The sequence below is a fragment of the Sinocyclocheilus grahami genome, unplaced genomic scaffold (genome assembly GCF_001515645.1).
Source record: "Sinocyclocheilus grahami isolate Dianchi unplaced genomic scaffold, SAMN03320097.WGS_v1.1 scaffold265.1, whole genome shotgun sequence".
NCBI lineage: Eukaryota > Metazoa > Chordata > Actinopteri > Cypriniformes > Cyprinidae > Sinocyclocheilus > Sinocyclocheilus grahami.
The window spans coordinates 930,006-941,943 of NW_015505444.1; the positions used below are offsets into that span (position 1 = coordinate 930,006).

At 32.5% G+C, this 11,938-nt stretch overlaps 1 protein-coding gene across 1 annotated transcript in view; it reads right to left on the reverse strand.

The window, feature by feature from the left end:
* Nucleotides 1-1,837: 1,837 nt before the first annotated feature.
* The window catches only part of LOC107599377 (CBP80/20-dependent translation initiation factor-like), a 55,143-nt gene continuing 45,042 nt past the window's right edge, over nt 1,838-11,938 (reverse strand). The window contains exons 11-13 of the mRNA XM_016290953.1: nt 9,535-9,709; nt 4,698-4,751; nt 1,838-2,451 (exon numbers count right to left, since the gene is read on the reverse strand). Coding sequence (XP_016146439.1) covers nt 2,236-2,451; nt 4,698-4,751; nt 9,535-9,709 — 445 coding nt within the window. The 3' untranslated portion in view covers nt 1,838-2,235. The remainder of the gene's footprint in view (nt 2,452-4,697; nt 4,752-9,534; nt 9,710-11,938) is intronic.

Sequence of the window (11,938 nt, forward strand, 5' to 3'; positions counted from 1 at the left end):
AAAAGTAAATAGTTTTAAATAGAACGACTTGCACACGACCACGGCAAAATGGCCTATATACTCGATAGCCATTGTTATTTAATTTCATTTCGATTCATGCTCGATTTTTTATGTTTTTCAACATCTCACGTTGTCTATATAGGAAGCTGAACGTTGCAATAAAAATGAACTCATCTTCGCTGCACAGGCCTTTCTATCAGCTAAAGATTAAACTCGCAGGGGTTTCAAAGGCCACTATTCTCTCCCAAAAAAAAATGATTCTACGAATCATTCTAGCAAAAAGTGTTCGACTAACATTCGAAATCCTCCACAACCAGTCACTTTTTACATACATGTTTATCTTCTTTTTCTTTTTGAATTTATTTAAAGCAATCGCCTTAAAACAGTGCAAAATGAAAGTAATCCTGTGCAACAGATCTACGACTAAAAACATACAAACCTCATTCGTGAGAAACGAGCAGGTGAATTATTGTGACGTTACGAATGATTCGCGCTCTGCTTGCATTTCACAAACGAAGTCTATTATACGTACATTTATACGTTGTTTGTAAAAAAACGCAACTTCGAGAGAAAAATTAATTGTAATAATAAAAATAATAATAACAATAATGCATAATATTAAGGACACTATAACACATTATAAACGGGGACGTGGCCTGAGACGGAACAGGAACAGGAAAAGGAAACTCAAGCGATCCGACTGATGTTCATGAAGAACCTGACCACTTCATGTTGAACGTGTCCTCACACACACATGCTATAGTGTGTCTCCCATCTGCTGTGTGTGTGTGTGTGTTCGGGACTCGAACAGGACGGATGGATGAAGCACTGCCCACAGGCCAAAGAAAAGACGCCAGAGCTCGTCCAGTCTCTGGGGTTGACAATTCAATCAACACAATTCGTGAACACGGCCAGAGAATCTTGAAGCATAATCAAAACAAAAGCATAACCAAAAGAAGAAAAAAAAGAATAGGGAATTTTGATTTTGCTGGGGTTAGAAGTCTATTTTAAGGACAATTAAGACTTTGTGCACATTGGCATTATTTCCATGAATATTAAGCACATACCTACAATTACCCCCAAAAATGGTTAATTCAAATAAATATATAAATATAAAAAAATCATGCATTAAAAAAAAAGATTTAGAGCAGTACTTAACGATCACTAAAGTAATGCAAAAAATTTTTAAATAAATAAAAAATTGAAGAAAAAAAAACATCTAAGATTTTTATTTTTTGCTTAATAAAATGAAGCTTATTTCCAGGAATAATAAGAAATGCTGCACTGTGACAATTTTCATGAATATTAAGCACATTTATAACACCAATTCTCCAAAAATAAATAAAATAACGGTGGTTATTAAATAGTAATGTGAAAATACAAAATTGAATTCAATTTTAAACATAACGCATAATTCTCAAAATCATCATCATCATTACTTGAATGCAAAAAATGTATTCATTTATTAATTCAAATGTAAAGTATTTATGCATTATGAACAATTTTGGGGAGGGAGGATGTGCTGTCAGGAAAAAAGTCAAATCATTGTAAATGCAAAATAATAATGCATTAATTAAATTGTAATTGTAGTAATAAAAGTATTTATGCATCATGATATATTTTGGGGTGGAAATGTGCTTAACTGTGATGAAAATAATGACACAATGGAAAATTTTAGCTTTTTTTTTATAAATAAAAATTTATCCTAATTCTTAAAATTATTATCATTAATGCAAAATATAATGATGTATTAATTCAATGGTATCTGTGCATCGTGATAATATTTATTTATTTGGGGGGGGGGGTGCATAACGGTCATGAAAATAATATCATTGGCTTAATTTTTTTTTCTTTTGAATTTTTGTTGAATTTTTCTTTTGCGCTCTCTTTCTGTTGAGGTTTAGTCTGGAAAGCGTGACAGACAGTGACTGGCGTCTGCACGTGTGTGTCTAATGACTGAATGGTTTCACATCTGTACGTCTGGCTGAGCTCATGAATATGCAGATGTGAAGTGTGAACATATACATATTCATTTCAATCTGCATATTTTACCCTCTGACCTCTGGGCCAACCCCATATCCCATGACGCCCGTCCCTATTACAGAATGCTTGTGTGTGTTGCAGTGTGTCCGTGGCCTCTAGTGGCTGGTTTCCGTGTTTGTGTGTCTCCTGATGAGTTTCTGGTTGGTTGTGTAGTGGTTCGCAGTGGTCAGGGCATCCAGCAGTGCGTGTGCGTCACACGGTGAGCTTCTGGATGGTTCTGTTGTAGTAGGCGGTGGTCAGCGCCTCCAGCGGGCTCCAGTGGTGAGCGTGGAGCTCGATGACCTCCATCAGGAGCGAGCGCGTCAGCTGAGACTCAGACGGACACAGCATCTTATCCCGCACGGCCGCCAGCAGCTCTGTCATCATTTCAGGAAGTTGCTCCTCCAATAACCGGCCGGTGCTCTGGAGCTGCAAGAACAACCCCGGCAAAATCAGCAATCTTTCCAAATAGTCCCATCTCTTCCATTTCTTCTAACAGAAAGAGTGTGAAACTCTGACTCTGAGGCACCATCCAAACATTAATCTGTTTGTTTGTTGTTGCACCACAAATAAATAAATGTTCAAAGAAAGTTTATATTTAAAATAAATAAATTAAAAGTATAATCACAACACTAAATAACAGCACAATGCAAAAAAAAAAATAGTTGAAATATACAATTAAAGGAATTTATTACATTTAATTTTATTCGATTAATAATAAAAATCTAATTCTCAAAATTAGATTTGAATTATTATCTTCACAAAATTATTATCATTACTCTAAAAAGTGTCAAAATGTGATGTTTGTGTCACCACAAAATAAACAAAGAAATAAAAACCAAGAAATAAATGAATAAATGTACTACTTTAAAAAAATATACATATACGAATTAATTGAAAGCTATCTCAGAGTTTTAAAAGTATAACTACAACACTGAATGATCTTTTATATTAAATATATAATTGTATTTATTTTATTATTACTTTTGGTTAAATTTCATTCTATTAAATTCTTAAAAAATAAAAATCTAATTATTATCATTATTTAAAAAAGTATGAAATTGTGAAACTGTTTCACACCACAAATAAATAAATAAACAAATACACACACAAGCATAATAATATCACTAAATGACTCGTAACTTATTTCGTAATGTCTGATTTCTATCATTAATGGAAAAAATGATGTATTAATTAAACTGTAAATTTATGTATTGTGATATGCATCACTTGTGCAAAGTTATATCCAACTCAGCATCTATGTGACGTAACTAGGAGACTGGGGTTTAAATGGCATGAAAATAACGTCACAAAGAAAAACAGGCTTCTTTTTCTTTATGCAAAATAGATTTTAAGGTGACTTGGACACGCTTTACGTGAGCTTCACACTGAGGTTTGAGCTGAAATGATGTCTGTGTCTGGACCGACAGCATGACACCGATGCAGTGCATCAACATTTACTCCAAAATATCCTGTTATTTTTCTTTAACGAGGGATGGTGAAAGACAGACAAAGAGAGGGCAGGAGTGGTTTCTGAGAAGAAATAAGATGTTCAAAGGGACACACTCAGGCTCAAGCAAGGGTCAGAGGTCAACTCCACAGGGGGCACAGAGAAACAGATGCTAGTCTGAGAGAGAGAGAGACAGACAGAGACAAAGAGAGAAAGAGAGACTGGACGGAAACCGTCGGATGTCCAGACAAACTGTCTGCTGATGATCCGGTCTGTGGGCAGATGGGACATCATTTACTGTCTGGATGGAGCCACACTCAAGTACACACTGAATTATTTGTATCTATTTGTATTTTACAAATATTATTTACATATTTATTTATTTGTGGTGCAACGACAATGATGATAATTTTGAGAATTAGATTTTTATACTATTTTAAATTTAATAAAATGAAATAAATTAATTTTATTTGATATTTTTAAGAATTTTTGTATTGTGCCATCATTTAGTGTTATGATTATACTAGTCTACATTTTAAATATATTTGATGCATAAAATATATACATTTATAGGATTTTTTCCCACAAATAATGGAAAAAAAATAATAGCAAAATAAAATACACAGTTTTATAAATTTATATTTAAATGCATCTTATATATTTTAATCTTTTGAAATATAAAAAAAATATTAATTTAGTTATTTTATTTATTTTATAAACACTAAATAGGTATTTTATTCCATTTCAAAAGACAAATAATGGAAAAATATAAACATAACAATATACATTATATTTATATATTTAAATCTTTTATTTTTTCCATTATTATTCCTCTTTGAAATTGAAAATATGTATTTATTTATGTTTATTTTTATATTTATTTTATAAAAATGTAAAAAAAAAAAAATTCCATTTCAAAAGATAAATGTTATTTTCATCTAGCCTTTGTAGTGAATAAATGCTTGTAAGCCTGGCCACTGAAAACACATCTTAAGACTTCTGCATTGTGTTCAGCTGAACACAAGAACACGTGCCATCTCAACTCGTGCCTTCTTACAGCTGTAAACAACTGAGAAAAAAACTAAACACAAGGGAAAGAAGCAAACAAACAGATAAAACTGCTTGCGAGCACGACACACTCCAGATCTGCTGCCGTGTGGAAAGTATCTTCCTCTGATGAAGAAGTTAATCAGACACACGAGGGTTTGGTCGTTCATAAACTCACCTCCATAGAACAGCAGAGCACAGCGTCCTCCTTCACCTCCGGAGACTCCAGCAGCTAAAACACAGAAAACACACCTCACTTCAGCGACTGACCAATCACAGTCAAGTAGTTCTACATCTTTAGAACATTCACAATTGTGACCCTGGACCACAAAACCAGTCTAAAGTGTACATTTTTAGAAATTGAGATTAATACATCATCTGAAAGCTGAATAAATTCCATGTATGGTTTGTTATGCTAGGACAATATTTGGCTGAGATACAACTATTTGAAAATCTGGAATCTGAGGGTGCAAAAAAATCGAAATAGTGAGAAAATCATCTTTAAAGTTGCCCAAAAGAAGTTCTTAGCAATGCATATTACTAATCAAAAATGAAGTTTTGATATATTTACGGTAGGAAATTTACTAAATATCTTCATGGAACATGATCTTTACTTAAAATTCTAATGATTTTTGGCATTTAAAAAAATCTATAATTTTGACCCATACAATGTATTGTTGGCTATTGCTACAAATATACCCCAGCGACTTAACACTGCTTTTGTGCTCCAGGCTCACATTTATGAAGTTGGGAGATCCAGAGTCTATATTCAAGTCAAGACATTACAGGTGAATAGAGTAAAAAGAGTAACTAATACATATCACTATTATCACTGGCTTATTATTACAGAAACCTTGGTTTTATGATATTCATAAAAACAACAACAGCAATAATAATAATAATAATAATCATTATTATTATAATAAGTAGTAGTATTAGTAGTATTATTGTATTTGTTGCTGTTGTTTCTACTACTACTACTACTATTTAATTTATTTTTTAAGGAATATCATACATTATCATACATATTTATTTTTTACATTTTATACAAGTTCTGGTGTGCAGCACCTTATTTTACAAAAAATAAAAATGCAAAATTTTGCTGTAAATTAATTGTTATATTAAATTTTAATTTGATTACACTTTAAAAGATTGATTCAATTGTTAAAATTGTATGAATTCATTCCATAAGACACCATTTTTGATGATAAATTTGATGATAAATCTGAATCCAGAAAAAAATGAAAAGAAAACACAGAAAAATAAAACTGATTTAATGGGGCCCTAAAAGAAAAGGTAGCTTATTCAATGAAGTTTACTTTAAACAAACAAAATATGATTACATTCATAAGATCTAACAAAAATGTAGAATGCATTTCGATCCCTATTAATGGTATGAAACGAATGTTGTGATAAATATTGATATCAAATGACATGGAAAAACATATTGTGATAATATTTTGGCCATATCGCCCAGCCCAACCTAAATGCAGCCTCGGTGACAAAACAAAAACGACCCCAAACATTTGAACAGTATATTATATATTTCACAACATAACTGTAAGAGTTCATTATATTCATGACATTTCCAGCATTAAAAATCCCAGATATCTTCAGGTTTTCTCAACTGCTGGAACTCTGTTTTTAAACTTTTCTCTCTATAATAAAACTTCACTTATATATAATATCCCTTCCAGAGAAACTGTCTGAATCTATGATACGATATAGCAGACGTGAATCCATGGCCCGCGGCGTTTGAAGGAGTGAATGTATATTTTGGTGTCTGGAAGGATCTAGTCCTGGAGGTCTGGGGTAATTTACTGACGGGGTCTCGTTGTTCAGGTCTCCAGAGTAACGGCTGCTTTAAGACTAGAGTTCTATAGTCCATAATGACGTCCCCGGAGAGCAGGAGCAGAGCTCGCGTTACAGAAACCACCTCAAACTAACCTCACACACAACACAAGTCCACATCACAATCAACATCAGACAGACTGGAATCATCTCCCTATAGACAGAAATGAACATGAGCCTGCATGGTCAAACTCTCCACTATCACTAAGAGACATATTTAATGATTATATGCATGCCTAAAAATCAATCGTTTAATAAAAAAGACAAAAATATTGAGTTTTGAGAGCATTAAAGAATAGTTCACCTAAAATAGACTGAAAATCATAAGACAACACAACACAACATATAACACATAACATATAACTATAATAATATATATTACCATTTTATATTATAATAAATATTATTATATTATATTAGATTGTTTTAAAGACAAAATTCCTCTTACAAAAATACAAATAAAAATTGAGCAAATTTAAAACAAGATTTAAAAGTAGATCAAATTCAAAAGAATTTCAAGAAAATTTGTTTATTGGAGTAGGTTTTACAAGAAAAAACTATTTCAGTTTTCTACTTAAAAATGCATGTTTAATTCAATGCATTACTTGCTGTTTCTTTGCAATTGCTTGTGAAATTTATTCGCAATTTCTGTATGAAAATTGCTTCTACAATCTACTGCTTTTTTTTTTAGTGAGGGTCATCAATTGAGAAAAAAAGTGCATACAAAATCCTTTTACAGACTAAGTTTTAAAATATGTCATGTATACTTTAAGAGTCCTAAATGTACGCAACTGTATGTTAAAGTGACGAAACTGCACAAAATAATTTAATGCTGCTTTCTTTGACTGAAAAAGAGTTTATTTAAAAAAATGAGTCATCTGCAATGCTGACTCACATCAAAGAGACAAGAATCATTATTGCTGCAGTGCAGTTAATGTGCAAAAGTCTATAAAATCACAAACACAAACCATAGACTTCAGCTTTCCTTTTGCATCTACATCTCAAAGTTTCTCTTCTAATCTTCGATTGATGATTACAGGACACAATCACAATCTCATAACATAAAAATGTAGGTTTTTATTAAATATAATAATATATTTGACCATTTTATATTATAATAAATAATTATATTATATTATATTATTTGGGATCGTTGTAAAGTCAAAAATCCTGTTAAAATAATTGTAAAAAATTGAGCACATTTTTACAAGTTCATTGTTTAAGAGGTCATTCTACCTTTTACCTAGATAAGATTTCAAAGTAGATCAAATTCAAAAGAATTCCAAAACAATTTGTGAATTAGTGTCGAATGTAATTGTTCAGTATAAAAATAATTTTTCAAAGTTATAAAAAAAGATTATTTGGAGTAGGTTTTACATTTCGGTTTTCTACTTACACTTTCATGTTTATTTCAATGCATTACTTGCTGTTTCTTTGCAACTGCTTGTGAAATTTATTTGCAATGTGTGCATGAAAATTGTTTCTACACAACTTTTCTTTTTAGTGAAGGTCCTCAATTGTGAAAAAAAGAGCATACAAAATCCTTTTACAGACTAAGTTTTAAAATATGTCATGTATATGAGTCCTAAATGTATGCAACTGTATGTAAAACTGCACAATAGAATCCAACAAAATGGTTTGAGAAGATCAGAGACGTGCGTCCAACCCTTCAGCTCAAGCACCTTTCAAACGCACAACAGACGGTCTCTTTTCTCCCTCCCTCCATTCATCCTGTCTTTTATTTTCTCCCACACCCTCACTGCTCCAAATACACCTGTCAGCTCCAAACTACAGCTGGATCACCTGTAATTAAGCAACCTGCTCTGCCGGTCCACCGCGCACACAACACACACTTCACACCTGGCTGAGACGGGCCTGTAAACACACCGACACAAAGTGCCTGTTAGGACTCTCAGACCATCGTGTCGGGACGTGCCGATACGAGAGACGAAAGTGATGTTAATCCGGTTGCGATCTTGAATAGCGGCATTCATACGGCACAAACACACGCCAAACTCTCACCCAGATCGCGGCTCTTTGATGAAGAATCAAACTCTGGCTTTTGACGGATCGCGTCTGTCATCAGCTGAATAACTGACAGGATTCATCACAGACAGGGAAGCCCTATTCAACAGCCACCGGGGCATTTCACCAGACAAAAGCCATCTTTAAGTCTTAAAGGGGTCGGATTATGACAAAACAAATTTTTTCTGATCTTTTGAAATGAAAGTTTGATATTTTCTCAAAACTACCTTCCTTGAAAAAATGTATCATTATTATTACTATTCCGTAAAATAACAAAATAAGACATATTCCTATTGTAATATTTCACTGTAAATGTAAAAATATTCAAGAATTATTATTATTATATAAAATATTAAACAAAATAAGACATTCCTATTGTAATATTTGACAAAAATGTTCAATAATTATTATTGTATAGTCATATTGATATTTAAATTTCATTTTTGGCCAAATAAACAACAACAACAACAATAAATTCTTTAATGCTTTTAAATTACAGTGAAATATTGCAGAAGATATGTCTTTATTATTATTATTAAATATTATTATTAAAGTATTTATTTTTAATTAAAAGTATTTATTAATTTATTCATTTACTTTATACATTTATTCTTTATAGTATTTTAATATTTTATACAAAAATTTTTATTAAATTTTTTTTATCATTATTTCTATTATTATCATATAGATATCTAAGTCACATTTTTGGCAAAATAAGCACAAAAACCTTTCATTTATTTATTTTTGACTGCATTTTAAAATCGCAATTGCAGTTTTATCTGGAAAAAATGTAACTTTTTAGAGTTACTGCAGCTGCAAAGTGCAAACTATGTCAAATGCATTACCTTCATTACCTTCAGAAAAATGCATTTAAATACACAACCATTCACATTTACACATCAACAACATCTATCCAGTGCTCAGCAACTTCTGAACCCCTCTATGGTGAGTTGATATGTAGGAAATATCTTCTATTTCTAAACAGCTGAAGAACTAAATGTGTAGGAAGGTTGTGTTGATTTCCATCTCTGTCTGGCTGTTGTTCATTCCTCTTTCTCTAGGAGTTAACGTGTCGTTCACATCTATCAGAGCGGGAGAGAGACGGCACACAGCAGATTCGTGTTGTGTAGTTTGTGTACCTCTCTCAGACAGGAGAATATGGGGCAGACCAGCACTCTGAACGGCTCTCCAGCGCTGCTCCTCATGGTGCCGAACACTTCACACAGAAACGTGATGAAGCCCAGCCAGCACTCCACATCCGTCTGCTGCAGCTCCTCACGCCGCGTGAAGTCCCTCTGCAGACGCACAGAGAGACAGAGACACAGTCATGACACAACATCCAGACGCTTTCACACCCATTCCACTTCCCAGCATCTACAGTTAGATCCATTTGACTCGACGTCTCCCAGCTGATCGAATTTGCTGGACATTTGTTTGCTACCAGAAAAAAAAAAATCATAAAAAAATTGTCAGTCAAAGGGTGGCATAACATCATTAGAAAAAGTATTCCTGTAGACTTTCTAACTTGTGTTATTCATTTGTCTGATTCACAAACTGAAGCTTGTCACCAAGTCTGAACTCCTCTTGATCATATTAATGCATAAGCAATATTGTGATGTGCGGTATATCATACTGCTACTGTCTTTATGGTTTGTTCGTTCCTTAACTAAATGTATTAAATATTATTTATTAAATACATATGACATATTTATTTAATGAATATTTAATTTATTTAATAAAATATTACATTTATTAAATATGCATTTATGTATTTATTTACTTATTCATTCCTTTCTCTCTTCTTTTCTCCCTTAATTTTTTTCCTCAAGTGGACTTTGTTCGTTCGGTTTTATGTAAGTGATTAAAACGTTAATAAAAAGATTAAATAAAAAAAAATAGATTTAAAGAATCGTTTCAATTTGAGAAACTATTATATTAATTCAATATTATTTCTGATTATGGCACAGCCCTGCATCTTGAAAAATAGTTATTTTGCAAAAAGAGGCCAAACATAACCTAATTTGATGATGCTGAGTTCAAAAATACCAATAAAACCTTTCCATCACGTAGTTTTTTGTTTTTTACTAAATAAGAATGAAGACTTTTCAAATGATATACAGTATATGTATCCGCTTTAATGCACTCAAAATAATAAAAGCAGTCAAAAGTTTCTGACAAAAAGAACTATTCAAAATGTATCATTTCACTTGCGTACAATCTGCAAAGGAGTGAAAATCAGGATTAGACATCAAATAATGTCATTCATGTGAAAATAGGCTGAGAATCGAGCAAACAGTTGTAATCTGGCTCAGAGGAAGTTTGTTTGGTTGGTGTTTTTTTTGTTTTGTTTGCTGATGAAGGCAGAATACAAGACTTATTCACCTTACAAATGGTCATCAAAGGCAAAAATACTACGAAATGCATCATATTTTGTAAGAAAGTGTGACGCAGTAGAGCTACACAGCCACTATTTTTTGGAATCAGCACCTCAAAATTAGTAAGAAACACATATTGGGTCTCATTCTGCAAATATGATGCTAAATAATGTGATTATGAAACTTCAGCGCCAAAAATGCTGGAGAGATGGAGACATTGGAGGCATTTCTGGAAGATTTCGCCTTTACTTCAAACAGCAACTCATATGAGTGTATCCGTGGCAACCAGGCATTTCAAAATGGTGTTAGGTATAAAACAAAAACATATTAACTATGAATGGACTTTCACACACACTGGCAGCACGTCTCTGTTCTCTGATAAGCCGTGTGTGTTTGTGGCAGATTGCTAAATGAGTTGGAGCATACGTGTCCTTTCAGTGGGGTCAGAGACGCCCGCGTCTGCGGATCTCCGTCACATAACCCCGTCAGAACGAAAGCGTCTGCTCCAGCATCAGACGCGAGAAGAGCGCCGGTTTATGTGAGGACAAACCAGATGAATCATGCACACGCACTATTATTATTATTATTATTTTATAGTCATATTGACATATAAATAACACAAATTTTGTACCATTCAAACGTAAAAAAAAAATTTTCAAGAAATTAATACTTTTATTCAGCAAGGATGCATTAAATTGATCAAAAGTGACAATAAACACATTTGTAATATTGCAAAACATTTCTATTTTAAATAAATGCTGCTTTTTGAACTTTCTATTTATCAAATAATCTTGAAAAAAATTATGTATCCCTTTTTACACAAAAATATTGGACAGCACAAGTGTTTTCAACATTGATAATAATCAGAAATGTTTCTTGAGCAGCAAATCAGCATATTAGAATGATTTCTGAAGATCATGTGACACTGAAGACTGGAGTAATGATGCTGAAAATTCAGCTGTGCATCACAGAAATAAATTACATTTTAACAGATATTCATATAGAAAACTGTTATTTTGAGTTGTAATAATATTTCACAATTTTTGCTGTTTTTACTGTATTTTTGATCAAATAACCCTAACTTTTGAACGGTGTGTACACAAAATAATAATATAAAGTAGTATGTAGTGTATATACAGTGGGTACGGAAAGTATTCAGACCCCCTTA